Source organism: Carettochelys insculpta, chromosome 7 (genome assembly GCF_033958435.1).
Source record: "Carettochelys insculpta isolate YL-2023 chromosome 7, ASM3395843v1, whole genome shotgun sequence".
NCBI classification, from domain to species: Eukaryota; Metazoa; Chordata; order Testudines; family Carettochelyidae; genus Carettochelys; species Carettochelys insculpta.
In genome coordinates, this window is record NC_134143.1 from 29,891,974 (window position 1) to 29,919,475 (window position 27,502).

A 27,502-nucleotide genomic window follows, 5' to 3' on the forward strand; every position below is an offset into this window, starting at 1 on the left:
ATGCCAAGGCTTCGGGCTTCTAGCTAGACAATCTGAGGGAAAGAGAAATCACAGTTTGAGGGAGTTTTCTGGATTTGCTGATCTCTATTTCACTGATCCGCAATCTTCAGCTATTGACTGTAGAGCTTAAAACTGGGAGTAGGCTTAGTAGGTGAAATCTTGGTCCCATTGTAGTCAATGGAAATCTTGTTACTGAATTCAGTAGAGCCAGGATTTCACCCATTGGCTCCAACAGGACTTTGCATCATTGTAAAGCACTGTAGCTGAGAGTATATGAAGGAACAGACCCTATATTGGTAATATTTTTGGTTTTTTTTAAGACGTATTGAGGTGGGCTCCCATCTAAAAACATGAAAGCAGCATTTTTTAAATGGGTGTGCAAATTTCCCTTGAAATTTTATATATAAATTAAAATAAATGTTGACTTCACTGGATGTATGTTTTCTCTTTGTTTTTTCAGCACAATGGCACCAACAGATTCCACTACCAATAAAATTTCGACCTAGTGGCAGCCGGTATGCAAGCCTCACTGGTCAAGAACTCGACATTTTTTCTGCCTTTCCAGCTGTTGAAAGTCCAAAGTTGTTTTCATCCCCAACCCAGAGCATTGTAGAAAGTGAAGAACTTTAAAAATCTACAGTTCCAATGATGCCTGCAGAAATACTAGAACTATAAAAAAGAAGGTACAAGTCAAGAAACTCAAGGTTTACAAGCAACTTGTTTTTAGTAAGTGTTATGCTGCTGGAACTGCTGCAAGTTACATATTGTACAAGATGTTTGCATTGTATTTTGCACCAGGATGACTATGGTATAGTGTTGCACAAAAAGTTCAGTACCATGTCTTTTTCTGAGAATCTCAGAGTGAAAAGACCTAACTTTTAGCACTTACAAATCAATACCACTTTTTAGTGCTTCCTTTAAAGCTCCTGTAACAATCCAAGTAAAGGATTTGTGGTGTATAATTAGATACTGCCAATGAAAGGACTGACACTGTGATAGATAATAAAGAATGACTTTGAATGTAATCCTAAAATAATTTGCATAAGAAAAAAAGAAAAGTTGGAATATAAGTTTTATATATGATCATACTAGCAAAGACTAGATAAGCATAGCATTTCATGGAGGTACAACTATATACAGTACGTATTTATATTTGTGTGTGTGTGTGTATACACCATGTCTTGTGTCCCCCTGGGGTTTTGAATCATACAGTAAAATATAAGGCATGTGCCTAGGACATTAACTTATTAAACTAAACTTCCTATATTGTATGAAGCACATACTATAGAAATCACAGCTGAAACTTCTGTATATTTCCATATATACTTCATATTTGTTCCTTTTTAGCTTTACTGACTCCTTGATTTTAAATACAGAGTAGTGATCTTGTAACTGTATAGTTTTCAAATTCAAGTCTCTTTTTCCACCTGAGTTTTTTACATGGCCAGACAAAAAAGCTCATATCATGACTCATTTGCATAACTGACTCAGGAGGAAATGTGGCCTGCTGTAATTTATAGCTAGCGCTCCTACTATTAAAAGAGGGAAAATGCATCTGAAACATGCAAAGAAGCAAGTTATAATAGTTACAAAATATACTGGTTAGTATAAACAGTTAAACTATGTATTGTACCCTGATAAATATTAGCTAAAGCAGGAAATGTTATAGGGCGACTATAAAAATGAATATTTAATAACAACACTTAAAACATTTTTTAGTATATTTCTCTTCTACATGATTTTATTGACAATATCCTGACCCAATGGTTAGAGGTTTAGAATGTATATGATGATTTCCTGCACATGTCAGTCTTTGGTGAGCTCCATGATTTGGACTTTATTTTCAGCAGTTCTAACCCACTACTTTAAACTTGATCAGGGACAGCCATGGAGTCCTAACTAGAATAATGCAGGGGGCTTAAATATCACATTTACAGAAGCTATAATTTCAATTCAGTGTTTCTTATGGTTCTTTTTAAAGGTACTAAATTCAGAGAAAGAAAAAAAGACATTAAAGCGAGGACAAACTACACTTTAAAGAAAAATAAATCACCCCTGCAAATACACGTGCCTACATTAGAAGTATACATGCACTAAACATGAAAATAAAATGTATAAGAGTGAATGGGAAGGGCATACACAGCCTTTCACTATTTGGTCATTTTCAAATCTAACCTATATGTTACTCTCTGAGAGCCATCTAGTTTAGATCAAGCACATGTGTGACAATGGAGTATTCCCTAGTTTAGTGGAGTGCAAAACACAAAAAAATCATCACCACAATGTTATAAACTACTACCTCAACAGAGGCAGCAAAGACTGAATGAGCTGGAAAACTGAATACTCTCACCCTTCTAAGGGGTTTTCTACAAGAACAAGGTCCCTGTAGTCTTTAAGGTCAACAAAAGTGAGGCACTGATTCTAGTGCAAGCGTCTTAAACTCCCAGCCTGAAGGCCACCACCAGCCAGAGCAATTGTACAATCCGAGTTGGGAGTACCAACAGGCCAGAGGGGCATGTCTGGACCTGTACCCCATATCCTGCACCTTTCCGCCACTACCCTACCCTTACCCTCCCATGGCAATCCAACCCTGAGGGACACAGCCTCAGGGACTACCAGAGGAGCCTGGCACAGGTCTGCAGCCAGGTTGTCCCCCACCCATTCCCTGCCATGACAGGAGCCACAGGGAAGCCAAGAGCACTCAATAGACACACTCACTCTGCTTCCCCACAGCAAAATCAGATTCCTGAAAGTGTACAGTAGTCTGGAAAGATTGAGAGCACTGACTTTAGTTGGAGTTGTGAGTGCTCAGCAGCTCTGAAAACTGACACAAAGTTTCCCAAATTGGGCAACCTAAAATTGAGGTTCTCCAAATTATTGGCTACTTTTTAAAAAATTGTATCTAAAGAAATAGATCTTCAACCTGTGGTGCTGACAATCAATCTGGCAGCTTCACAAATCTTCATGTTCACTTTATAGTGTTTCTAAAAAGAAAATAATCTGATTTTGTAAATTAAATTAATGCCGTTTATGAGTTTCTTTTTAAAAAGGGCCAAATTCTTCTCCCCTCTACGACTCTGAAACCTTCCACTATTTCAGCTGTGTAAATGAAGAGATATTGATCCAAAATAATAAAATTTTATAGAAATTTGTAGCACTTTATATACATAGGAATAATGAAGTTAGAGGGCACTGCCGCAAATTTTACTGAATATTTAGGACATAACAGAAGTTGATTATTTTTAATGATTTCAATGGATAACAATATTTAATCATTTTAAAAATTGTGTAGATTTAAATTTCCACAGTTGCACAAAATATGTGTGTTTAAGCATTTATTGATGTCAATTTAAATTTTCAAAGCTGCAGAAAATTAGGGGGATCAGACACTAATTGCTTAACAACAATACACATTAAGATTCAAAAAGTAAAAGCTTTTGAAACACAAACTGTCAACGTATATAAAATAAGTATCGCTACACCAAACTCTAATTCCCAAGCATCATTTTTTTCTTTGCCTCACGTAAATTTCAGTTGATCAATGGAAATATTTTGTCAATCTGTATATGGGATATTTACTTATAAAAATCTGTATCCTTGATGGCCAGGTATACAGACTAAATTATTTAATAACATAAACAATATAAACTAAAACTGAAGCTGCACAAACTTTGCAGTTTTAGAAGAAATATATGAATCCTCCTTTATCAGGTAGTAGATCCAAGAGCAATCATGTGACCTAGTTTCTACATAGAGTTTGAAAGACCGGAAAAGCAGTGTGTTCACTTTGGTAGTGCACATAAATATCACACCATATGGATTTTGTATTATTGGTGATAATATAATACTTATTAGTATTACTAACAGTAGTAAATGTTCACATAGCTTTATCAAATTCAGAAGAAGATGAGATCCCCACACCAAAGAACATACAATGTAAACAAACGCAAAGAGCACAGACAAAATATGTGGCTTGAATCTCTTCCCTCTTATGCCAGTTTTACACCAGTGTGATTCCACTGACATCACCATAGACCCTCTTGATTTACATCACCATGAATGGGAAGGGATTCACACCCATGACAGCTAAGCTGAATGTCAAGTATTGAACTGTTTTCCAACATATAGCTTCTTTATTCTGACAGAGGAGTGAAGAGGCAGGTATTATTGAAAGACTTGCTAGAAGAAGTGCTGTAAAGGAGGAAAGGCTGATCCTTGGTTATTCAAGAAGAGGTGCCTGACACCTGGCATTGTGAAAAGTTAAGCCAAACTAGATACTGGCAATGGACAACCCCATCTTTTACTCTTTTTACTAGAGAAGGACCATGATCTCATTCACACTAGCATACACTGAATATTGAAGTCAACGGAGATACTTAAATATATGTGGGATAAATGCAATCAGAGTCTGCTCCTAAACTTGCCACAGCACCTGTAGATCAAATTCTGTTGCCTATAATCCAAGAAAATTCCTATTCATTTAAATGGAAATGTTGCTATTTGAATGACAACAGAATTTTGTCAAGTATAAGAAACTTGTATAAAAAATACTGAGAGGTTTACCAAATAGATTCATTTTTGTTAAGCAGTGGGACCATATTTCCCAATGGGAAAATGGGATACTACACGAGGTTTAGTTCCCTTCCATGCGGCTGCCCTAAGCTGCACACCCATGCCCCACTACTCACCCTCCTTCAAACCCCACTTTGACTCACGTGGGAATTTGTTCTGCTTGCCGCAACCAACTGTTCAAGTTGGCAAGAGCAAACAGGATGTAACGTGACAGGGTTGAAAAAGGGGACTGTTCTGGCCAAAATTGGTTGTATGTTAAGAAGTTAATTCCCACTCTTGTTAATTAGTACAGAATCCTTCTGCTCTGCACACAATGAGCCCAAAATGGGACTATAAAAAGGAAGTTTAGATGCAGATATTAATGCTAAAAGGTCTGATTATGCTCAGCATTTGAAATTTTTGTAGTGAAAGGCATAAGATAGCATGTGTGTTGGTGACTGCTCAATAAGCAAATTTATGTAAACTGAAGAAGGCAACAGTGAATGATCACAGAATGTGTGTAATGTCATTTGAGAAGTTAATGCTATGTGAAGAATGGCTGTATGTAAAGTCACAGTGTCAGATATCATTAGAGATTCTGTGATTGCGCTTTCTTCCTGAACAGCTTGCTTGGCATTTCATTGCCGTGTTTTATTTAATGAATAGTAATTAATTTGATCTTCCACAAAAAAGGTACGCTATTATCTTACTCAGTAAAGGCTACAACAAAAATCCATGGCAGAATATTCACAATCAAGTCAGTAAATTATCATCTAAATGCCCATTTAATAATTACAATACTCAGTGCCTTTTTATTAAAAAAAAAAGGGGGGGTGGGGGGTAGGGGCCAATACTCAGCTGGCACCCCACGCCAACCCCTAGCCAATCCTGCAGCTGGGGCTGCAGAGGTGCTGGTATTCAATACCAGCAAGTACCAGCAGACAAAAAGCACTGACAATACTAAGTTGAATCATGTACCAATTACATGTAATGACTCTAAAAATTCATATTAAATAACAGAGTGTTTCCAAATTCATATATTTAAAGGTTTATTTGGCTTCTGGTTCCTTCCACCCCTATAGCTTCACACATGTGAACACACATATCCAGGGTATTTCAGAGGGTAGTTCAAGTGGACACATTTTTGTTTAAAAATCTAGACAATGGAATTCTAGAAAAATTGCATCTTTGCTTTCAAAATAGTAAACATGTAAAACCCACAGTTCCAATTCCCAGCACCCTATAGTAATAAAAGTAAGGGAAAAAAAGAACTCAGTTCTGCTGTTAATGCCAGAAGCATTAAAACAATCTCCAAAAAGTGATCTCTGGTACCCACTAAAAACAATGCCTGAACAAATACACAAAGGTGGATCTAATAAAATACTCTGTTAAAGACTGAACAAATGATTCAATATTGAATCACTTATTAATTTGAATAGGAAAATGTTCACTCTGAGACTTGAAAATTATATTTCCTTTTTTTTATTTAAAAGGATTTTTGGTCTAATGATTCTGAGTTGTCCTCAACAGGAAGAAAGTGTTTAATACTGAGATTTTAAAATATATTTTAAATGCACACAAAAGTTTGACTCCTCAATAATGTATTGTCCCTCATTCCATTTAAATAAATGCTTTAGCGCTACATATCAAAGTGTGTCTCTTTGATATACTTTCAGAGAATTCTTGGAAAAAGCATGTACATGGACTACAGGTCTCCTCAAGACTTGTTTTTAAGATTTAATTATATCAATGGAGACTCCATGCACAGAATAATGGTGGGAGTACACCCATTTGGAGGAAAAACCTAAATACTACAGGTTGGACCTCACTGGTCTGGCACCCTTGGGACCTGACCAGTCCTGAATGAGGGAATTTGCTGTACCAGAGGAGATCCCCTGCCACCCCTCACCCTACTGACAGCTCTAATTCTGGCCCGGGCCGGTCCCACTGCCGATGGCTCCTGTTCCAGCTGAGCTGCTGAACACCAGATGATGGCTCACTGCCACTGGCTCTGGACGCAGGACTCTTTGGTCCAGAAGCATCCATGGAGCACAGATGTTGCTGGACTAGAGAATCCCAATTTTCAGAAGTACAAACGCTTTTAGATGAGTGTATATTAGCCATGCTTCTAGCAAGCAGTCATATTGTGATGTACAGAAGTAGCCTTTGTTAAAAATAAATGCATTAGATGCATTTCAACTAGGAGTGAATCTTTCTGCTGAAATTGCCTTTGTTTTAATTTGTGCTCTTGCTCTGTAGGTGTAATTCTCATCTCTTCCACTAAAATCTAAATAAATGGGCTTTTGCACATGGGACCAGTTCAGGGGTAGACAGACAATGGAATCTATCCTCAGCCCAGGCTCACCCTGCAAGGTGCTGAGCACACTTAACCCCATCAAGCCAAGCAGTTAAGCATATGCATAATATCAGGCACTTGAGTATTAATGTGAGAAATCAATGAAATGACTTGTATAATTCAAGTTAAGCACATGCCTAAGTGCTTGGCTGAACCACCAGGAGTGTTCAGCATCTTGCAGGTGAAAGCCCCAAGCCATGACACTCAGTTAGCCTGTGGCCATTGGCCATCCAGGAATTGCACTAGCTACTAAAGTCCATTGTGCCTTAGAAGGTTTAGAACTGGACAATCCATGAAATTAGAGACTCTGCTAGTCATGTTACTCCTCTGTCCTGCAGAAATTGCTCCCAGAACTCCCAGAGAGTGAACCATTGTAGAGCGTGGCTCAAGGACATGCAGGAGGCTTCCTAACTTTCCTCTACAGCTTGTCAATACAGAGGAGAATTTTGGACCTCTCAAGCATTTTGTAGCCAAGAGCATTTCTCCCTCTGTTTGGAGAGTATGGAGAAATACAGTAAGCTAGTTAAATACAAAATCCACACAATAACTATCTCTAATCTGGCACTCTCTGGTCCAGCAACATCCATGGTCTGACATTACTTTAGTTAGCTGGATGTCCAATTATCATGGATGTAGATAAGTTTCATGTGGTCTCATAAGTTTGTTTACAGCCACCCATCCTGGATCTCAGGATAAGTCTATCCTAGGCAAATAAGTTGATTTTAGATACACAATTCTAGCTACAGCATTTGCATAGCTAGAATCAACACATCAGAACTGATTTATTTCCCTGGTGAAGACCTAGACTCTATACTCTTTCATCAACCTCCCTTACTCCACATGATAGCATGGAGTACAGGGGTCGACTGCCAACTCCAGAGAGACTGATTTTGCCACATCTTCACCAGATGTGTAAAACTGAACTCCAGAAGGTCAATCCTGACCAGGTCTATCTTCCACTTACTATAGACAAGCCCCCAAAGTTCTGTGTTGTTATTTAGCTCTGATTTACCCCCAAATGTCTTCTAAGAGCCCAGTAAGCAACGGAAGTGTTGATAAAGACACTAGACAATATTGACCTCCCATGGTTTGGTAAATTCTCTGGTTCAGCAACAGTCAGTTCCTGAGGGTGCCCGACTAGAGAGGTTCAATTTGTACAGCATTTTGCTCTTCCTTCAGTGGATTTTTACTGTAATTGATTCAGCACATTTTCATTAAGAGGCCTATTAGCAAACTTCACGTTGACTTGAAATACATTTCATGTGTAAAGCCAATAGGGAGGGAAGTCGGATGGTGTGATATAGATGTAAATTAAGACCATGGATATGCTCCAGAATATTTGCTAAACCTGATTTTACTCTTATTTTCCCATGTTTTCCTATTACTGCATGACTTGAATTGAATCCATCTCTGTGCCTATCAGTTGAGAAGCAATATTCTAAGCACTACATTAGTAAGTCAGCTATAGTTCCATGAACAAGAGTTAGTCTCTCATGTCTTCTCATTTGTGCTGAGGTACTAGCCAGCTGCATAATCTACTGTGAAATAACATACTTGTTCTTGAATCCATCACAGCTACACAGAGCCACTTACTGTATAACACAGACTGAAATCTTGGGCCAAATTACATCATCAGTTTATGCACAGTTTGCCATTCAAATCAATGGGAAGTTCCACTCAGAAACTGATGGCATGGTATGAGCCCTTTACGAGGATGGTGAAACATGGCTTTCTAAATGTTAGTTAAAATCTGGAAAAATCTAAAGTCACCATTCTGAAATGCAAAAAATATGAGTATGGACTGCAAAGCATGGCTGAGCGTGGGAAATAAATTCAGAACCTGATCAGGACCTTCTTATTCCTTGATGTAAACCATGTGATCACTCTGAGTAATTTCTGTATGAATTAACATAACATTTTGCATGCCAGGTTTCTGTACACTTTAAGACTAAACTACAACTTAGGAAAAATCATGGTGCACACGGCCTATCACTCATAAGGTGGCATCTGGTAGAAAAAATGTAATTAAATTATATTTTTTTCTTGTTTTAAGCAATGTTTTCTTGCAGTTTTATTAATCTTTGCTTTAAAAAGTACTTACAAATTTTTAAAAGTGTGTGCCAAGATGAGTGGTTGAAACCAAACTGTTTAAAGGTAAACCTGTGTAGAGGAACTGGACTGTTTCTTCAATAAATCAATGTTTATTATTATTACGTCATTTTCTGGACTTCTTGCAGCGGTAGAATGGATACAAACTTTTCGAACATTAAAAGGAATTAGTCTGTAAATTCTTACTGAATTAAAAAAAATCTATAACTTTAGTATGAGGGACACTTTAAAATAAGCTTCTTAATAGAAACAGTGCTGAGAAATCTGGACACCTAGATATAAGCAGTGTTCATTACCAGTAACAGAATGTAAAATGTATTGGAAAACAAAGTTTGCTTAGTTGGCATTTTTTCTAAGCTACTGTTTATTGGTCCATATCATGTCAGTTACTTTCCCCAGTCAAACAGTGGAGAATTCTGCTTAACAATCTGTGGGAAAATTTGGGTATTATGCTCTCATAGAACAGGCTGGACCTCCCTGGTCCAGCATTCTTCTTACCTGACCAGTCCTAAACAACGGAATTTCCTGGACCAGGAGAACTCCCCTGCCACTGGCCCCTCAGCCCACCACCTGTGCAACTTCTGGCCCCACCCAGCCACCCTGCTGCTGGCCTCTACTCAGCTGGCTGTTTGGCTGCCACAGCCCTGGCCCTGATTCCCTTGCTGGGTTGCAATTTTCACAGCCTCAGCTCCTAACCCTGCCAGGCTGCAGCGTCTCTGACTTCCAGCCCAGTTGTGTTCTGAGCTGCTGGCCCTTCTGCTGCCTGACTTCAGGCCACCAGGGCTCTCTGGCCCAGGAATGTGTGATCCTGCCAGACCAAAGAGTCGTGGTTTAGGGAAGTTCAACCTGTGTATATAATAAATCTAATTCTGCTCACTTTACCTACACAAGAGAGTTTCTATGCCATTGGCTTCATAGTATTATAGTCTGAATAAGGCTAGCAGCATTTTACTATTACTATTAGTCGTATTTCAATAGCACTTAAAGACCTTAGGTGAGACTGAGGCTCCACTGTGCTAAGCACTGGGTGCATGCACAGTAGGAGAGTCTCCATCCCAAAAAGCTTACAATCTCAATAGAAAATGCAGATATATAGGCTATGTCTAGATGACAGGCTTCATAGTCTTTGTTGACAGTGTTCGTGTCCAGACAGCAGATCTCTCAGAAGAGATCTACCGATCACGAGCATTCTGTCGACATCTCTGTCATTCCATGAGGAAGAAGTGATGTATCGACAGGGGGATTTTCCTACATTTGATCTCATGTGAATGGGCCAAATGTCGGAAAAGCCCTTCCTGATAGAACTATCTGCAAATGATACGCAAATACATAGTGAAATTTGCATATCTTTTGCCAACTGGTCTCGGCAATCTAGACATAGCCATAATAAGCAGAGAAAGAAAGACAAAGGTGAAATGGTTTAAGATTACGCAATAAGTCACTGGAAAGCTGAGACTCAATCCTTGCATGAAGGGTTGGACCCCATTTCAGAGTTCTACCCAATCTGCTGACTCCCACAGAACCCACTTGTCACACCAGTGGGGGGTTCTCTTACTCTGTGTAGCTGTGACAGGCTCTCAAGCCCCCTTTCAGAATTTAGACACACACGCAGGTGTAGCAACCACACAAAGTCTGCAATCAGTTCTCTGTGTGAGTACTCAGCAAGGGGGTTGCCCAGCACTCTTGTCCATATACCCTCTAGAAACCAAACTCAAAATTATATTGTCTTTTAGAAAACAAAACCACGTTTATTAACTACAAACGATGAATTGTAATTGATTACAAAAGCTCAGTGAACACAACAAAGCAGATTACTGAGCAAAATCAGCATCCAACACAATCTCAGTTTACAAAAGAATCTGATTATAAATAGCAATTTGTCACCCTAAACGGTGTTTTAGACAGGTTGCAGAAATTCTGCATCTTAGAGCTTGTCTATACTTACTGCCGGGTCAGGGTGCTAGTGGTTGATCTTCTGGGGTTCAATTTAGCAGGTCTGATATCAATCTTGGTACTTCTCACAGGTACAAGGAGTAAGGGAAGTTGATGGGCGAGTTTCCCCTGTTGACCTCTCACTGCGGGGATGGCAAAGAAATTCAACCTAAGGTACGTTGACTGCAGCTGTGCCATTCTCATAGCTGAAGTGTGTATCTTAAGTTGACTTTCTCCACCAGGATTCAGTGAAGAACTAACAATGTGGACTATCCAGCCCAGAGCCATCCTTGCAATAGGATGAAGTAGGGCAACCGCCCGGTGTTTTGGGGGGCCCCACAGCAGCTGCAGCAGATGTCATATACACAGGATGGGGGAGGATTACCTGGGGCAGGAAGTAGTAGTGGCAGTGAGCGATGGCAGCAGCAGGGGACTCACCTCCAATTGCCCCTCCCCTGCACTTACCACATGGGCAGCGCCAGTGGCAGCCTGCTCTGCTTTACTCTGACTCATCCTCCCTGCCCACTGAACCCCACTTCTCCTCAGCAGTGGGAAGTTGCCTCTGCTCGCTGTCTCCCACAGAGTAGCAGGGCTCAGCAGACCACGAGGACACAGTGGAGCAAAGCAGGCTGCTGCTCATGCCATGTGGTAAGTGTGGGTGAGGACTGATGGGAGGTGACCCCCCTCACAGCTCCTACTGCTGCCATTGCACCCTACTGCAGGTAATCCCTGGCCTGGTTGGTCAGGGAAAGGGTAAACGGGCAGTGTGGGTGAGAGATGGGGCATGTGGTGTAGTTGTGGGGGTTGCCCTGGGTCTTGCACCTGGAACACTAGAGGAGGAGTTTCTCTGGGCATTTCCCCACCCACTCAACCTTGGTCCAGCAGGTTCAAGATGGTATTTCATACCACGTGACAGAATAACATAAACTTGCAGTGTTAAAGCAACCATGAGCCAAGGCTCGCTTGTCATGTGCACAGGGAGGAACCCACTGCCTTTTCCAATGGCCCATCCAGACTGAGTACTTACTGTACGGTGGGCATTCTCCAGGTATAACCACAGTTGTAGTTGTTACATACTCTATATTCCTAGCTCTGATTCAACAACGCTGGGTGTACCCCACCAGCAATGAATGGTGGGACCACTTCGTGCTGGGAGAATGGGTGACAAACAGTGGCTGCAAAACTTTAGACTGACCAGGCAGATCTTTGAGGAGCTGTGCCACTGGCTCACCCCAGCCCTCCAGCAACACTTTGCCCCCCTGCATCGTGGCCGATGCCGAATACCCCGTACACCTGTGGCTCACGAGGCCCTACACTGGATGCACCGACTTCCAGCTGTGGCAGGATCTGGGAGGGCCCCCCTCCTGAGCCTGGGACTCATCCAGCCACCCGTGAGCCTGGCAGTAGGATGCCACATGTTCTTGGGGACTGTCTGGTGGGTGAGGGTGGCTCACACTACTGCTGCCCAAGGTCTGGCCTCAGGCGGCTGAATTATGCTCGCAGCACGCCCCATCTGCACCCGCCTCCCATGCCCTGGGGTGTGTGACGCACAGGGAACTCACCAGAGGGAGCCTTGCCCAGCTCCAATTATGCCTGGGAGGTGGCCTAGCTGGTGGGGACTAGGTCCAGGATGAGGATGAGGCTGCTGGCCTCCGAGGCCAGCTCCACTGGGGGTTGGGGCTTAGATGCCTCCTCCTCTTCCTGCTGGGGGGCTCCTGCTGTGGTTGTGGAGGCTTCAAGCCCTGTGTCGAGGCTCAGGCTTGGGGGTGATATGTTCCACCCCCTCTAAAATGGTGTTGAGCTCCATATAGTGGGACAGGAGGGTGATCCTGCCCCTGAGCATCAGGCAGAGTCCCGGGTCCGAACATAGCTCTGCCTCAGTTCTTTCACCTTTGCCTTCACCTGCTCCAGGGTGCAGTGGGGGTGGCCCCGTTTGGCCAGGGTGGTGGCTATTCTGCTATAAATGTCAGCATTCTGATGCCTGGCTTTGGGATCCTGGAGCCATTTTCCTCCTTCACCCACAAGTCCAGGAAAGCCTGGATTTCTGCCCCACTCCAAGAGAGGGCATTCCATTTGGACCCTGAGGGTGGTGGTCCTGGGACCTTGCAGGCTGCAAGGGAGACCATACTCAGCCATTGCTGCTCGCCGTGAAAGTGCAGCTGTAAGGGCATGGGACACAGCAGATGGTAGCTCTGCTGCTTGCACACTCAGCTTCCTGCCACAGGGTTCTCAGGGCTCCCTTCAGCTTTAAGAAGGGCGAGGACAGGAACCATAGAGTGCTGATCACTGTGGACAGGGTGTCCACTGGGACACCTGCCCAGTGTCCCGGAGGACTTTTCTGTCAATATAAGGCCACCCAGAACGTCCAGACCAGCATTTTGTGGATAGATCTCTGTCGACAGTGGCATTCTTTCTCCTGGCAAGTGAGGTATGGCTTTTGACAAAAGCGCTGCATTCTCTCACAGCTGACAGAATGCACTTCACAATCTGGATGCTCCATACGTTTAGGCAACAAAACGGCCGTTTTGTCAACAAAACCCTGCAGTCTAGATATAGCATAAGTTATAAAATCTTTTGTTATGCCTAAAATCTTTGGAAACATATTCTAACATAAATATATCGTGAAATTTCATAAACATGTCTTGCTATGAAAATCACACACAATAAATGAGTTTTTCCTTTTTTCTCAAAGCAATGAAGTCTGTTATGAACACACTAAGCTTCTCTGACTGATTAATTTCAAATAATGTCTTTGTTTCAGTGAGTTTAAATATGTAGTAATCTGGAACAAGTACTTTACAAAGGCATACGGTATATTTAAAATACAAAATCAACTTAGAAATACTGATGAAGAAAACAGAGAATGGCTACATCATGTGTTCCATAATATTTAATGCTGCATTCAGCAGGACAACTGACTTGCCCTTACTAGAAAGCTTGTGCAAACAAATCACTCACAAGCTTCAGAGTACATTAAAAGCCCCTCTGACTGACATTTTTTTATTCCCAAATTTATTACTTTTAATTAGGTATCTTCTGCATGTCCAGTCTGCACAATCTGGCATGCAATGGAAAACAAGCTCATTTTTCTTTAGAAAGAAAGTTTAGAAGAATGTTTTTTTTCCCAAATGTCATTTGCTACATTTGGATTCAGGGATTTGGCTGGAGTGGGTGAGCAGAAAGAAAATGGGGGTTGGGGGGAAACCTATGCAGAGCAGGGATGGAGATGAGCGGGACCATAGGCTGGGGAGCTCGCCTCTTCAAGCTGCAGCTTCACCCATCACCCATGATCAGTAGAGCATTTGCTCTATTAATACTAATGGAATTTATGTACCTGTATCTCCTACTTACTAGTAAGAAAACAATCTTCAGTGTATCCATATCATACAGCATGAACTGGACAATGTGATAAAAAAAAAAGTCATGGGTCAAATTTTGCCTTCTTTTTATTAAGAATGTCTATACAGTCAGTAGCATGATCTAAGAGGGGCTGAACACCCCAAGAGGGCAGAATTTCGCTCCCTATATATATACATGCTTTCCTGATGGACAATTTATACATTGACATATGTAATCTAATCAGTGAATTTTTTGTTAAAAAAAGAAGAGACCGTACTCAGCCAGCTCCCCACCACCCCTCCCAGCCACTCCCATGGCTAGGACTGTCGATATGCCAGTACTCAGTACTGGAAAGTACCAGCACAAAGAAAAGCACTAAATCTAATTAATGAGAAGTAAAATAGCCTTTTGGTGATCTACTATACCTGTTGTTGAAAAGACAGGTTAAGAAGAGGATTGCTGATGCATGATACACAGGTACAGTGATCTTATAACATGTGAGAGCATTTTCCAGACAAAGTTCTTCACAAAATACGAAAAAATAAATTTGTGTAAGTACTAAACATAGGCTTAGCAGAGCCCAGTCCTGCAGCCTTTATTCCAGTAAAACTTCATCTGTGTCAACTGCTGCCTGGGAAGCCAGCATAGCAACTAAGAGCAAAATTTTGATAATTTATTTCTGTTAAAATTCTTCTAGAATAAAAACTGCAAGAACAAGGCTTTTGAGTCCAACCATTCTCACTATTCAGAAGACTCTCTCAAATCAGGGCACAGTTTCTAGTGCTGGTTTTTCTTGTCCCTCAGAAGTTCCCTAGTTGCTGAAATAATTCCTTTCATTTGAGAAAAAGATATACAGGATATGTCAGGAGCCTGCAAGCAGGCAATCCCAAGGGGGTGGGGGGCCTGGGGCAACCCACCTCCCAGTGCTCCATGCACAGGGCCCAGGGCAACCCCCCACCTTTCCCCTGTTCTGCCTCCACCCACCCCCTCCGCGAAGCAATGTTGCCTAGTGATTGCTGTCCCTCTCCAGCGATGCAGCAACAGCGCTAGGAGAGCAGCACAGAGCAGACTACTGAGCTCCTGCCACCCACTTGGTGAGTTGGGAAGGCAGTGACCCCTGCTTCCTCCACTGCACCCAGCCCTTGGCTCCAAGTAGCTCCTGCACTCCTTCCCATTCATAGGATGGTTGAGGTGGTCACTGTGGGGCCCCCCAAAAGCGTGGGGCTGGGGCAGCCACCCCAACTTGTCATATGGACAGGACATCTCTGCCTGCAAGGCATGCAGCTCCAGTAGCCTTAATCTACAAAGCCAAGATCAACAAGGCACTGGTTCCTGGAGCCTGGAAGCAGCACCAGTAGGACCAGCCTTGCGACATCACAACTGATGATCTGTAGTTTAAATTTTATAGACTGGGAACTCTGCTAGAATCACCTTTCTTCAGCCCTGCCCTCCTGCCACTTCTCACTTTCACCTTCCCGAACATTTCATCAGCTTCATGCCCTCCTTCTCTCCTCTCCTCTTTTAACGTACTTCCCACATACCTCCCCTAGAAGAAAAGTACAAAGCGCTGTGGAATGAACAAGAGCTATGCAAACATCCAACTTGTTTCCTTTACTTGGATGTTATATCACCTTTTTTTCCCACAATCTGGCTTTCAGTTTATAAATTCTTAGGGACATGGATTAAGTTGGATGATGTGTTTGTGTAACAGTGAGCACATTGATTCTGACTGCAATGGCACCCAACAGCAACATTACTTCAGACAGTAAGTAACTGCTTTTTCTTCAAGATAACTGAAGAGAGGCTTATTGAGGTAGTGTAACATTCATTATAGCAAGTTCATCAAGGCAGAACATCCACCATAGAATTCCAGTTCCTTTAGGAAATCAGAAAGGCAATTTTAAATGAAATGATATTTTATTTACACAACTGATTGTTTCCAAATACCAGGGAGAAGAAAAAAAGAAGACACCCCCACCCCACCTCCCCGCAAAGCACTGGAGGTAAAACCTACAACATTGCAAAGTTTGATCTCTACTTTCATGCCAGTATATACTTTACATCTACTTGTACAGCCATGTTAAAGAAAAAAATATTCTGCATGCTACCTTAAATTACCTCTTTTTGGAGAAACTGCTAAGTAGTATTAAAATAAATCTACACAACAAATATATCAAGTTTACAAAATTTAGCTAGTTCTCTGACTTGAATGCATTTAAATTATCTTTTTCTTGGTATCCATTGGATCATAAACAAAAATGTATCCTCAAGGCTGACCATAAAAATAATTGAAAAAGAGAGACAGGAACAAACTTCTCTGTGTTCAACTCCATTAAGCTAAACCCTGGATCAATTTGGTCACTGGTATATAAAATATTATGTGACATGATCCATCAGAGCAAAAATAATGTAAAATTTAATAACAGAGTCAAAGGACCTATGAAGAGATTGTTACAAATATTTCATAAATAAAATATACAACACAAATTTGTTATATACTCTTCATTAGTAATATGGAAACAATCTTCTCGGACAAATTTTTTCAAACCAAACTAATTTTAGAAACACCAGCATAAGTAGCATACAAGAAGATAGCTTGTTAAAATTTATGACAAGATTACCTTATTCATCATCTTAAATCTTGCTAACTTTTCAAAATTACTCATTTGGTCTGCTGAATGACTTAAGTCCATAATTAGCTCTAATTAGTTATTTGAAAATGATCCGGTGCATAACTGAAGATTCTTTGTGCATAAGGGTCACTGTCTATTTCCAGTTTTTGTCCCATATAAGTATGATAACTCTCTTGATGGAAGTGCTCACAGTGGATGTTAATCCAGTCTCTTTCAGTGCTGTATCTCTCTGCTTCAGCAAGGATCCTAGTCAGAGCCATAATGTAACTTAATGCCATCTGAAGGGTCTCATATTTGGAGAGTTTTTTATCTTGACCCCACTGAGGAACTACCTTTCTTAGTTGATCGAAGGCTGTATTCAGTCCTTGCATTCTTCTTCTTTCCCTGGCATTAGCAGCCAGTCTCCTTTTGGCAGCACTCTCCAGCCTTTCTGAGCCACATTTCACTATGCAGCCTGTTCCATTTTTGCAGTGGGTATCTAACTCTAAACCAGAATCCACATTTGGTTTAGAGGATTTCATATCTGATACCACTTTAATTCTGAGCTTTCCTCTCACTGCCCAAAATGATGTAGCACCTTGAATGTGTTGGGGAAAACACCCTTATAACCTATACTCTTAAGTGTGTTCCCAGAAGTTATTGAGAGAGGTTTTTGTTTTTTTACAGCATATCCAAAAAAAGAAACCCAGTTTTCCAGGAATCTGACAATTTTGTTGCTTATTGTTTCATAAAGAAAAAACAAAAATAACTGCAATTAGCAACTAGTCTGTTACTTTCATTCTTTACATTCCTTTAGACCCGGCAAAGAGAAAAATAAAATGTGAGCTCCATTTTCAAAATTTTAGTTTCTGAAGCAAAAGGTCCCTTTAATGCAATAAATTTTTAATGGATTAAACACATTTATTCCAGTCCTCAGTTTATATCAACTGGCAGAAAAACAAACAAACAAACAAACAGATCTTCTCAGCATACTGTATTTTGCAATCTGAACAAGTCTTTCTAAAAGGAAAAAAAGAGATTGCTCCTTCCTCAGTCACTGTGGGTAAGCAGTGATCGTATCTTATGGGCAAGAAGAGGCTTTATAAAAGCAGCAGCAAGAGCAGAGCAGGTGGCAGCAGGTGGGCGGGCAGCCCTCTGCTTCCATCCCAGTACCTTCCCACCATGAGAACTACAGGGGGTGGGACGACATAAAATAAAGAAACCCCAGCAAAATCCTGACACTACAGACCTCATCTGTTCAGAAGTGTTCCAAAGCCATGTCTGTCCAGTACTAACAACGTGCCATCTGGACCAGTGTCTGGCTAGCCCCTCAAGAATCACAACTGTTAGGCAAAAGTCTATTGCCATGAAAAATCTTTTGCAACTTATCAAAAAAAATTCTCTCAACACATAACTAAAAATATTTATTAAAAACTATTAGAGATGGCAGAGGTTACTCTTACAAGCATAAATTCATGCTTTGTGTAAATATATAACAACATTTGAGACCGTACAATGTTCACTTCAGTTGCCTGTTTATCAGAAAAATTTAGGACTCACAGTTTAAATATTATATACTCTAGGTGGAATATATCTGTTGGGAGCACAATATTTCAGTCCATACTGGAGAGCTCAAATTTATTTAATATTTAATAAAAAATGGTTCAAATATACCAAAACTTTAAAAAATATTGTCATAGTAAGTAAGATGTAAATGTGGCCTTATGTAATGGAAATTAATTCAAAATGTATGAGGTGAGAGTGACACATAACCAGATGGTGTGTGTGTCTGTATATAATATGTGCACGGTATACACAACTGTCAAAATATATACAGATAGAGAATGCTACTTCTTAAAAAGAAGTCCAAGTAGGTACAGTGAGTAAAGGGATGTCTAAACACTTAAAATTAAAAGAAATAAAGATAATCTGTTCATTATCACCAAAAGATAATTTCCATTGCTGATTAAACAGGCACAATGACAGACCCCTTTTAATTTTGGTATTTAATATAATTTCAGCATGTTTTTATTGCTCTCTTTAATCTGAAATTTACAAGGAATTTTAAATATTTTATTGTCTTTATGAAACATGCAGAAGGTAAAAACGTTTTACATGATGATTTCTTATGTGTATTTGATTTCAAGCTTAATTAAATTGTTACCAAGTACTTGTAAACTAGTAATTTTTCACTAGGGATTGAATATAGTATATCTGTCTAAAACGCTATACTAATTGGTTCCATTATGACTCCAAAGCCCTGAGTAGTTGTAAACAGTTAATTAATCCCTAGCAGAAGCAATGACAATGAAACAAGGTTGCATGATCTGAAAACAATAGGATGCAATAGAACATTAATGGACTCTAGCGTGACAGATGTTGAACACAGGCTGTTATGCACAGTTGCTCTGCTCTTAATATTCTGAATCCTAAATGGTCTAGATCATGAGTGGTGAGCAGTAGTCTACACTGTTTCATTATTAAATTGTGAATTATGTTTTCAATGTTTAAATAAATGCCTTGTCATTTCATCAGAATGTCTTATTCTTTGATACATGCATTCACCTATTCTGCCACAGTCAAAAGAGCTTTTCCCTCTACTCTTTAAAATTCTACTCTCCAAACAATGATTTATGATCATTTGTTTTTGTTTAAGAGAAAGAACTGCAACAGTACTTTCCAGGAGATCTTGTGTTCCACAACAAATGTAGTTAATTTGTACAGCCCACTGCCTATATGAAATAGGGGAGATCTGAGACTTGTAAAGACTGCTTACTCTCCAAAACAAAAATACAAATGGCATGGATGGAGTTTCTCCCTTTGTATTTTTCACTTTGTCTCATATAGTTTTATTTCCCATATATTTTGGTCAGTCTCGGATATTACTTATATTGCTTATTATTATTACTTACTTCCCATCCCTATTTAGTCCCCAGCTTCAATTCATTTTGCAAGTATTTTATCCTTTGCTCTAATTTTCTCAATAGTTTCTCAAGGATTTTGTAAGACTTTCCTGGGATTCATCTTCCAAAGGGTACATTACATATATGTTATAGCCTGTCATAGTATTGTGCTGGGAGATTTATTTAGTGCTCTCTAACTACAGCAGTCCTGTATCTCTCACATACAACTGTTTCTAAAACACTTTTAATCTCACCAAATAGAAAAGTATCATCTCAAATCAGTAAATTAGAAACTCCAGAAAATGTACTCAACGAACCAGATTTCAACAACATACAAAGGAGCAAAATCTACTTGTGCAGTGTTATTCTGGATTTACACTTGCATAAATAAGAACAAATTCTTACTTAAAAAGTCATGTTTTTTCTGTTCAAAACAGAAAAAATACAGCTAAGATTACTTCCTTCAGGGTATAGTCATAAGCAAAAGACACCAGTGCTGACTCCTGTTAAATAACCACAAAGAGAACAAAGAAATGTACTGCTAGTAAAAAATACGAATATGTATTTGATATTTTTATTTTTCTATTAAATACTCACAGGTATACCCAGTATTGCTTGGGTCCCTAACTGGAGTAGTGGTTGTTTTAGTTTTTGGTATTTTGGAAATTGAAGGTAACATGTACAGGGGGCTGTGTGTGAGGCAGCTCAGAGCAAGGGGTGGGGAGTACAGGAGTTGGGGCAGGACATGGGGAACTCAGAGCAGGGGATTGAGGGGGGACAGGGATTCAGGCCAACAGGTGGTGGTGTAAGAATGAGGGCAGGTGGAAGGCAGCTCTGGCCAAGGGTTGGGTGTGGAGGGGGCTCAGAGTGGGGTTGGAGGTAAAGGATTAAGGTCAGAGAGTGCAGGGCTCATGCCAAGGAGCGGGGGTACAGGAGCCAGGGCACTGTTTTGGGGGATTCAAGGCAGGGGGTAGGGGTGCAGGAGTCAGGACAGGGGCTGGGTGCTCATGGCAGGAGGCTAGGAGGTCTGGGGAAGGCTTACCAGGGCCTCCCACAGAGGTAAAGTAGCAGTGGTCCTGGAGTGGGGACAGCGCTCAGCTGCCCAGCTCCAGCATCTCCTCTGGGGGGCAGGGGTGGGGGCATGAACCAGCTCCTGGCCCTGATGTTTCCTCAGGGGGCCTGTCCCTGGTTCCTGGCCCCAGTGTCTCCTCCACAGGAGGGCAAGTTACCAGTTCCCAGACCCAGCATCTCCAAAAGTGAGGTCTGGGCAGCAGTTCCCTGTCCCACTGTCTCAAGAGGGGCTGGGGATGTGCTGCCCAGTTCCAGCTGTGGTCTTGGAAGGGCCCGCCACGGCAGGGCCAGCGGCTGGCAGGGTTCCCCACCACAATCTGGCACTGTGGCTTAAGGCCGGGGGAGGGGTTTGGATCTGGGGAGCAATTTACCTGATCCAGTGGCCAGCAATGTGGAAAGCCCACCCCCAGGTGGCCAAAGTCTTCCTGGTATGGTCATCCCCTTCTGGTCATTCTACAGTATAGCCGACCCTGCACCTGCTGCTCCCAGTGGTCAGTCAGCAATATAAATGTGCCTCCTATCAACCTTCTCCTTCCAATGTTATGGAAAACAATCAGATTCCAGATACAAGCCATTTTCTTTGCACAGCCAAACCCGAACTTGCTTTAAGTTAGGATAAAAGAAAGCTGCATATCAGATTTGATGGTCCGAACTCTCAGGCTGCATCTATACTACATTCCCCTTTTGGAGGAGGAATGAAAATGAGGGAGATCAAAAATGCAAATGAAGTGCTGATTGACAAATCTTGTGCTTCATCTGCATTTGTGGAAGAGACTTTTCCAAAGCTAAACCAGCCGCGTAAGCAGGGTTCCTTTGGGGAAAAAAAACAACAACTCATTTTCAAAAGAACCCTTCTTCCTGAAACAAACACAATCACGCAAGATTATGCAAATGAAGTGTGAATTCATAAATCAGGGCTTCACTTGCATTTTTGATCTCCCTCATTTGCATTCCCCTCCAAAAGGGGAATGTAGTGTAGCTGTAGCCTTACTGTTTAGGAGGAGTTCTTGAGCGAATGGACTCACAGCTGCATGGATGGATAGGCTCCTGGACAGACTGAGGCACTCTAATATATATATATATATATATATATACATTATATTACTATCAGTGGCTTCAGGACTTAGCAGCGGCTCCTGAGCTACTGATATTTAAAACTACCTGCTGGATCTTAAAGTTCATTACTCAGTGGCCAATAAGAGCTATCAAAAAGAACTGAATGTCATTTACCTATATTACCATAGCAAACATGTTTTGTCCTGGGATGTCTGGGACCAAGCTCTAAGTTTAAAAGTAAGTAGTGGGAGCTAATGAAAAATCATGCCACTCAACAGCATTTCAGATGGAAGCTTAGGAACGCACACATTACCTTCTCCAGATATTAAGAATGAGATGTATGAAATATCAATGACAATAACTATCTTACCTTTTTTTTTTGAGGCCAGAACTGGCTTTTTCTTCCTCTTGAGTAGATCCCTTTCAAATACCTTTTTCAAATACTGTTCCTCTGATGAAGATTTTTGATCACTGCAGCAGGCTCAAAGGCAGTTTATACTGCTTAACTGAAAAACTAGTGCCCTGTATATTGCTTAATAGGTAGCAAGTAGATATTTATCAAAATATGGAACTAATTTAAAGCCCAGGTTCAGGAAATGTTTGACTTAGTTCAGAATAAAAACCCATGATGAGGAGATGTGATCAGACTGAACAAGTTAACTGATATAACTAGGGACCTACCAAATTCACAGTCTATCTTGCTCAGTTTCAGAGTCATAGGCTTTTTAAAATTGTAAATTTAATAAACGTCAGATATTTAAATCTGAAATTTCATGGTGTGTTATGATAGGGGTCCTGACTCAAAAAAGGAGTTGTGAGAGGGTCAGAAAACTCTGTAGGGGGAGTGGGTTGCAATACTTCTACCTTTACTTCCATGCTGCTGTTGGCAGCAGCGCTGCCATTAGAGCTGGACAGCTGTAGAGTGGTGGCTGCTGGTCAGGAATACAGCTCAGAAGGCACAGCTACTTTCAACATATGCACAGAAGTCAGGTTGGTATGGTACTGCCACCCTTATTTCTGCACCTACAGAGCTAGGACCTCACTCAGCAGTTGCCACTCTCTGGGTGCCCAGTGATGAAAGCAGTGGTACAGAAGTAAGGGCAACATGGATATGCTATTGCCTTACTTCTACACTGCTGCTGGCAGGGTGCTGCCTTCAGAGCTGGCCACCCAGCAACATTACAACCACGGCTCTCCATTTGCCCAGCTCTGAAGGCAGTGCAGAAGAACGTGTAGCAATACTGTGACCCTCCTAAAAGAGACTTGCAATCCCCCTGCAACTCTCTTTTGGATCAGGACTGCCATTTGAAAAATGCACGTATCCCCTGTGAAATCTGTGTAGTATAGGATAAAAGCACAGAAAAGGCCAGATTTCATGGGAGGCCACCAGATTTCATGGTGCATGACGCATTTTGCACGGCTGTGAATTTGGCAGGGCTCTAGATACAACCCATAGCTTGGGAGTAAGGTAGCAGTATCTTCTCTGGCTATTTATAAGGTTTCTTTCCCACTTCCCGTCATAAAGGGCAATTAGTAAACAGAGCAATTAAAAAATGAATGTCATACCACTTTGGATAGAAGGAAACGATATACACTCTGAACAGAGGGAAAGTCTATACAGGCACGAACACTCAGAAGCTGAGCAGAACTGTACTGAAATAAGATAAAAATCCCCTTTAACTTTTTTGACATTATCTTTAACTTTGGTATGCAAGATTTACTTTGTATATAGAGCTCTTCCAAAGTTTAATTTGCCTTAAGTGTTTATAGGAGTAAGCTTCTCTGTCAGTTCAACAGTGTCCCCAGAGAAAGGAAATTCCTGCAATCATGCAAATAGGACCTGTTTTATTTATCTTACTCCCTCTTTCACCCAGTCTTATCTTACTGTTCCCCACTGACCCACTGTCTTATTTCCTAAATTGTACTGCAGACCTGACAACTGGAAGCCACAATGAGCAGTTTCCCCAATGGCTCAGTTGGACTTATACCTCCTAGTCCCATTTCAGCTTTCTGTGTACAAAACACTCTATTTAACTTTGTTTTAAAACATGTTCCTAGAATACAAATATCGCTACAGTTCTCAAACAACAATGCTGCAAAAAGTTTCATTTTTCTATCAATAGTTTGTGGACTGCAGACAGTCTAAAAGTTACTTATCCAAATTATCTACTGACTAACGCAAACAGTGAATACACATGCTAACATCAGAATTGGCTCCCAAAGAGAAAAAAGGGAAGGGGAGGGTTTCAATGGATAATTTATTTTCTACTTTTATACAACAGTTTTAAGGTATCTTTGTGCTGCCACCGCAGACAAACGAAGATTGGCATAGGCCACTGTAAAGCCAAGAACTTGTTCAGAGTACTTAGCATTACATAGCATGTTGTACATCCAAGCACTACTCCCATTGAATTCAGTCATAGTGATGACTGCTCAACGATTTAGCAAATCTGGTCCCAGGCATATCCCATTGGATTCCCATGATGCCATGGCCACTGGTGAAAAGTTTGATTTAAGAGACTTTCCCAGCATCATACAGGCACTTGATGAATACATAGATAGAATCCAGTTCTCCACATGATCATTCAACTTCCTCAACCATAAACCATCTTTCTCTTCCTTCAACCATCTGCCTCATGTATACCTTCCAGAAAGATTCATCCTGGCTAGCTCAGGGTGGTCTCCCTGGCCCCGGTGTTTCAGGGGACATGGGTGGTGGGGGAGACAAAGGAAAAGCTACTGGCCCCTCTCTGCTCTGCCTCACCAACTCCCAGTGTTGCTTGGGAGAAGAGGAGTCAGGAGGTTTGGGGAAGGGGCAGAATGAAGGAGGGGCAGAGCAAAGATGGAGGGGGAGTCATTGGGTGGGGCTGCCAGACAAAGTCCAGTCAAACAGTGAGCCTGGCAGTGTCTAGGCTCCACTGCTGATTGGACTCTGAAAGTCTGGTTATCTGCAGTAAACAACCTCCCCTACCAAGGGATAGGAAGAGCTGCATCTGCTGCTGGAAACTGCAAGAGCAGCAGAGATCTCAGGAACAGCTCCAGAGGAGGGAGGTATTGGCTGCTTCCTTGGCCTTCACCGCTTACGCTCCCTGCCCCACCTAAGTTCCCACCCCCACAGCTTGGCTCGTCGTGCCCCAGACTGCATGATTCACCCCACCCCCACAGTATGGCTTTCCCTCTTCTACCCTACACCAGGCACTCACTCCTGAGTCCATCCCTCTCTCTTAAATTCTGATCCATTCATCATCTCTCCCTCTAGAGCGCTAATCAGCTGGGAATAGGTGGGTGGAGAGAGAAGAGAACAAGAGCGGGTGTGGGGGGAGCAGGAGTGGGAGTCCTGAGGGAAAGAGGTGGAGCAAGGGGCAGGGCCTTCAAGAAGAGGCAGAGCAGGGGAGATTCCAGTGCACAGTGTCCAGTTTTCAAAATGAGAAAGTGGGCCACCTATGTCCCTTTTCATGGCTCCTGCCCTGCTCCTATCCAAATCTTCTCCCCTAGCTCCTGTCCACTGCCCTACCTGCTTCCCCACCCATACTCTCCAGCTCCAGCAACTCTCTCTCTCTGTTTCTACCCTATTTTTTACAACTCTGTGTCCCAGTCACCTACAAGGGGATTGTTGAAACCATAGGGGAGCAGTTTCCCTGTCCTCAGTTGTTGATCCCAGCACCTCAGGTTCTAGGAGGAACAATTGCATGGAAAGGCTTGCTTATCCCTGGCAAACCCAAGCTGCTGGCATGCTTAGTGCAGATGAGATCTTAGAAGCAGCGTTATCAGTTCTGTCTAAAACACAAAACTAAAAGGTAACATCCACAACCTCTTCCCCCCTACCAGCTATGAAACACAAGCAAAAATTCATACTCTCCCATGCATCTGGACTATTGTGTTCACATCTGGAACATTGTGTTCAGTTTTGGGTCCCCCCCAGTATGAAAAGGATGTGGATTTGCTGGAGCAGGTTCAGCAAAGGGCAACAAAAATGATTAAGGGTCTGGAGCACAAGACTTATGAGGATAGGCTGAGGGATTTGGGCTTGTTTAGTTTACAGAAGAGAAGACTTAGAGGTGATTTAATAGCAGCCTTCAACTTCCTGAAGGGGAGCTCTAAAAAGGAGGGTGAGAAACTGTTCTCAGTGGTGTCAGATGACAGAACAAGGAGTAATGGTCTGAAGTTGAAGAGGGAAAGGTGTAGGTTAGATATTAGAAAAACTACTTCACCAGGCGGGTGGTGAAGCATTGGAATGCACTGCCTAGAGAGGTGGTAGATTCTCCATCCCTCAAGGTTTTTAAGTCCCTGCTGGACAAGGTCCTGGCTGGGATGACTTAGTAGGGGTTGATCCTGCTTGAAGCAGGGGGCTGGACGAGATGACCTCCTGAGGTCCCTTCCAGCCCTGTGATTCTGTGTGCTTTTTCTACCCTCTAATACCCCACAATTATAACTAATTCAGTTCTTGACATGCACTGTTTACTTATACAATAACAAACTGATTAATGCCATGACCTCCAAAAGCTTGCAGAATCATATGGTTAAATGCAGTGTGTGAGTTTTTTCATGTAGTTGATGGATTTCCACTCAAAATGGCTAAACAGGTCCTATTAATGACAGAGTGTGTTTTTACTGTCTTATATTAAAAAATGATCCTGTGCATAATTTCTTCAAATTTTTTGAGGAACATATTTTTAAAAAACGTAGTTACTATCTGTATTTATAATTTAATCTGTCACATAGATTGTTTTCTTCCAATCTCATTAGGAAAATAATCCATTTCTCTGATGAAACCTGGAGTGTATGTAAATCAGTAATTATTTCAACCGGTTAACAATGTAAATGTTGAAAGAGTTAAAAATTTCATCCTGAAATGACATTACTCATTCATGGAGACTATATCGCGTTCCAACCCTCTTTTTTTTTTGGCCTAATATAAATTTCAAATTAACAAAAATTGCCTCCTATTGGTTTGCCTAATCCTACACTGTAGCAATTCAGCCTTAACAGAGTAAGTACAAAAATGCACTGATTATGCCTATATCAGATATTTTCTAAGCAACTCAATTGAATAATACTCAGTATCTGGTTTTGGTAAAAGGTGACATCACAATATAAATTCTCTACTTTTTAAAATACTTTCTTCTGAGGTAATTCAATATGTTTGGAGTTGTTCTGCTAATATCCAGTGTGACATCAAATCTATTCATAGAAAAGTATAAACCCTTACAAACAAATCTATATACTGGTCAAACATAATATTTAGCAGTCCAGACTTCCTGATGCCTGAAAGGGACATGGGGACAGGTGTTTCTTCTACGAAGCTATGGAACAAAGCAGCTTCGGAAAAAAGCAGCTTCATGGAAGATGTGACAAGAATAAGCTTCAAATGAGTTCATGAACAAAAAACATAGAAAAGTATATTTGAATAAAACTGTCTAGCAGTTTTTAGACTCAAAAAGTTAAGAGGTGCTACTGACTTCATGATTGTGCTGGGGCTGGAACACCCATGGAAAAAAAACAGCGGGTGCTCAACAACCACTAGCAAGCCCTGCCAATTAGCTCCTCCGGCTCTCCAACAACACCTCCTGCCC

General features: G+C 41.4%; 1 protein-coding gene across 6 annotated transcripts in view; it reads left to right on the forward strand.

Annotated features, from left to right (window-relative positions):
- Window positions 1-9,115, forward strand: part of MYPN (myopalladin) — a 179,174-nt gene extending 170,059 nt beyond the window's left edge. For all 6 annotated transcript variants that reach the window (XM_075000208.1, XM_075000212.1, XM_075000213.1 and 3 more), the window contains one exon: window positions 461-9,115. In XM_075000208.1, coding sequence (XP_074856309.1) covers window positions 461-630 — 170 coding nt within the window. In that variant the 3' untranslated portion in view covers window positions 631-9,115. The remainder of the gene's footprint in view (window positions 1-460) is intronic.
- The last annotated feature ends 18,387 nt before the right edge of the window (window positions 9,116-27,502 follow it).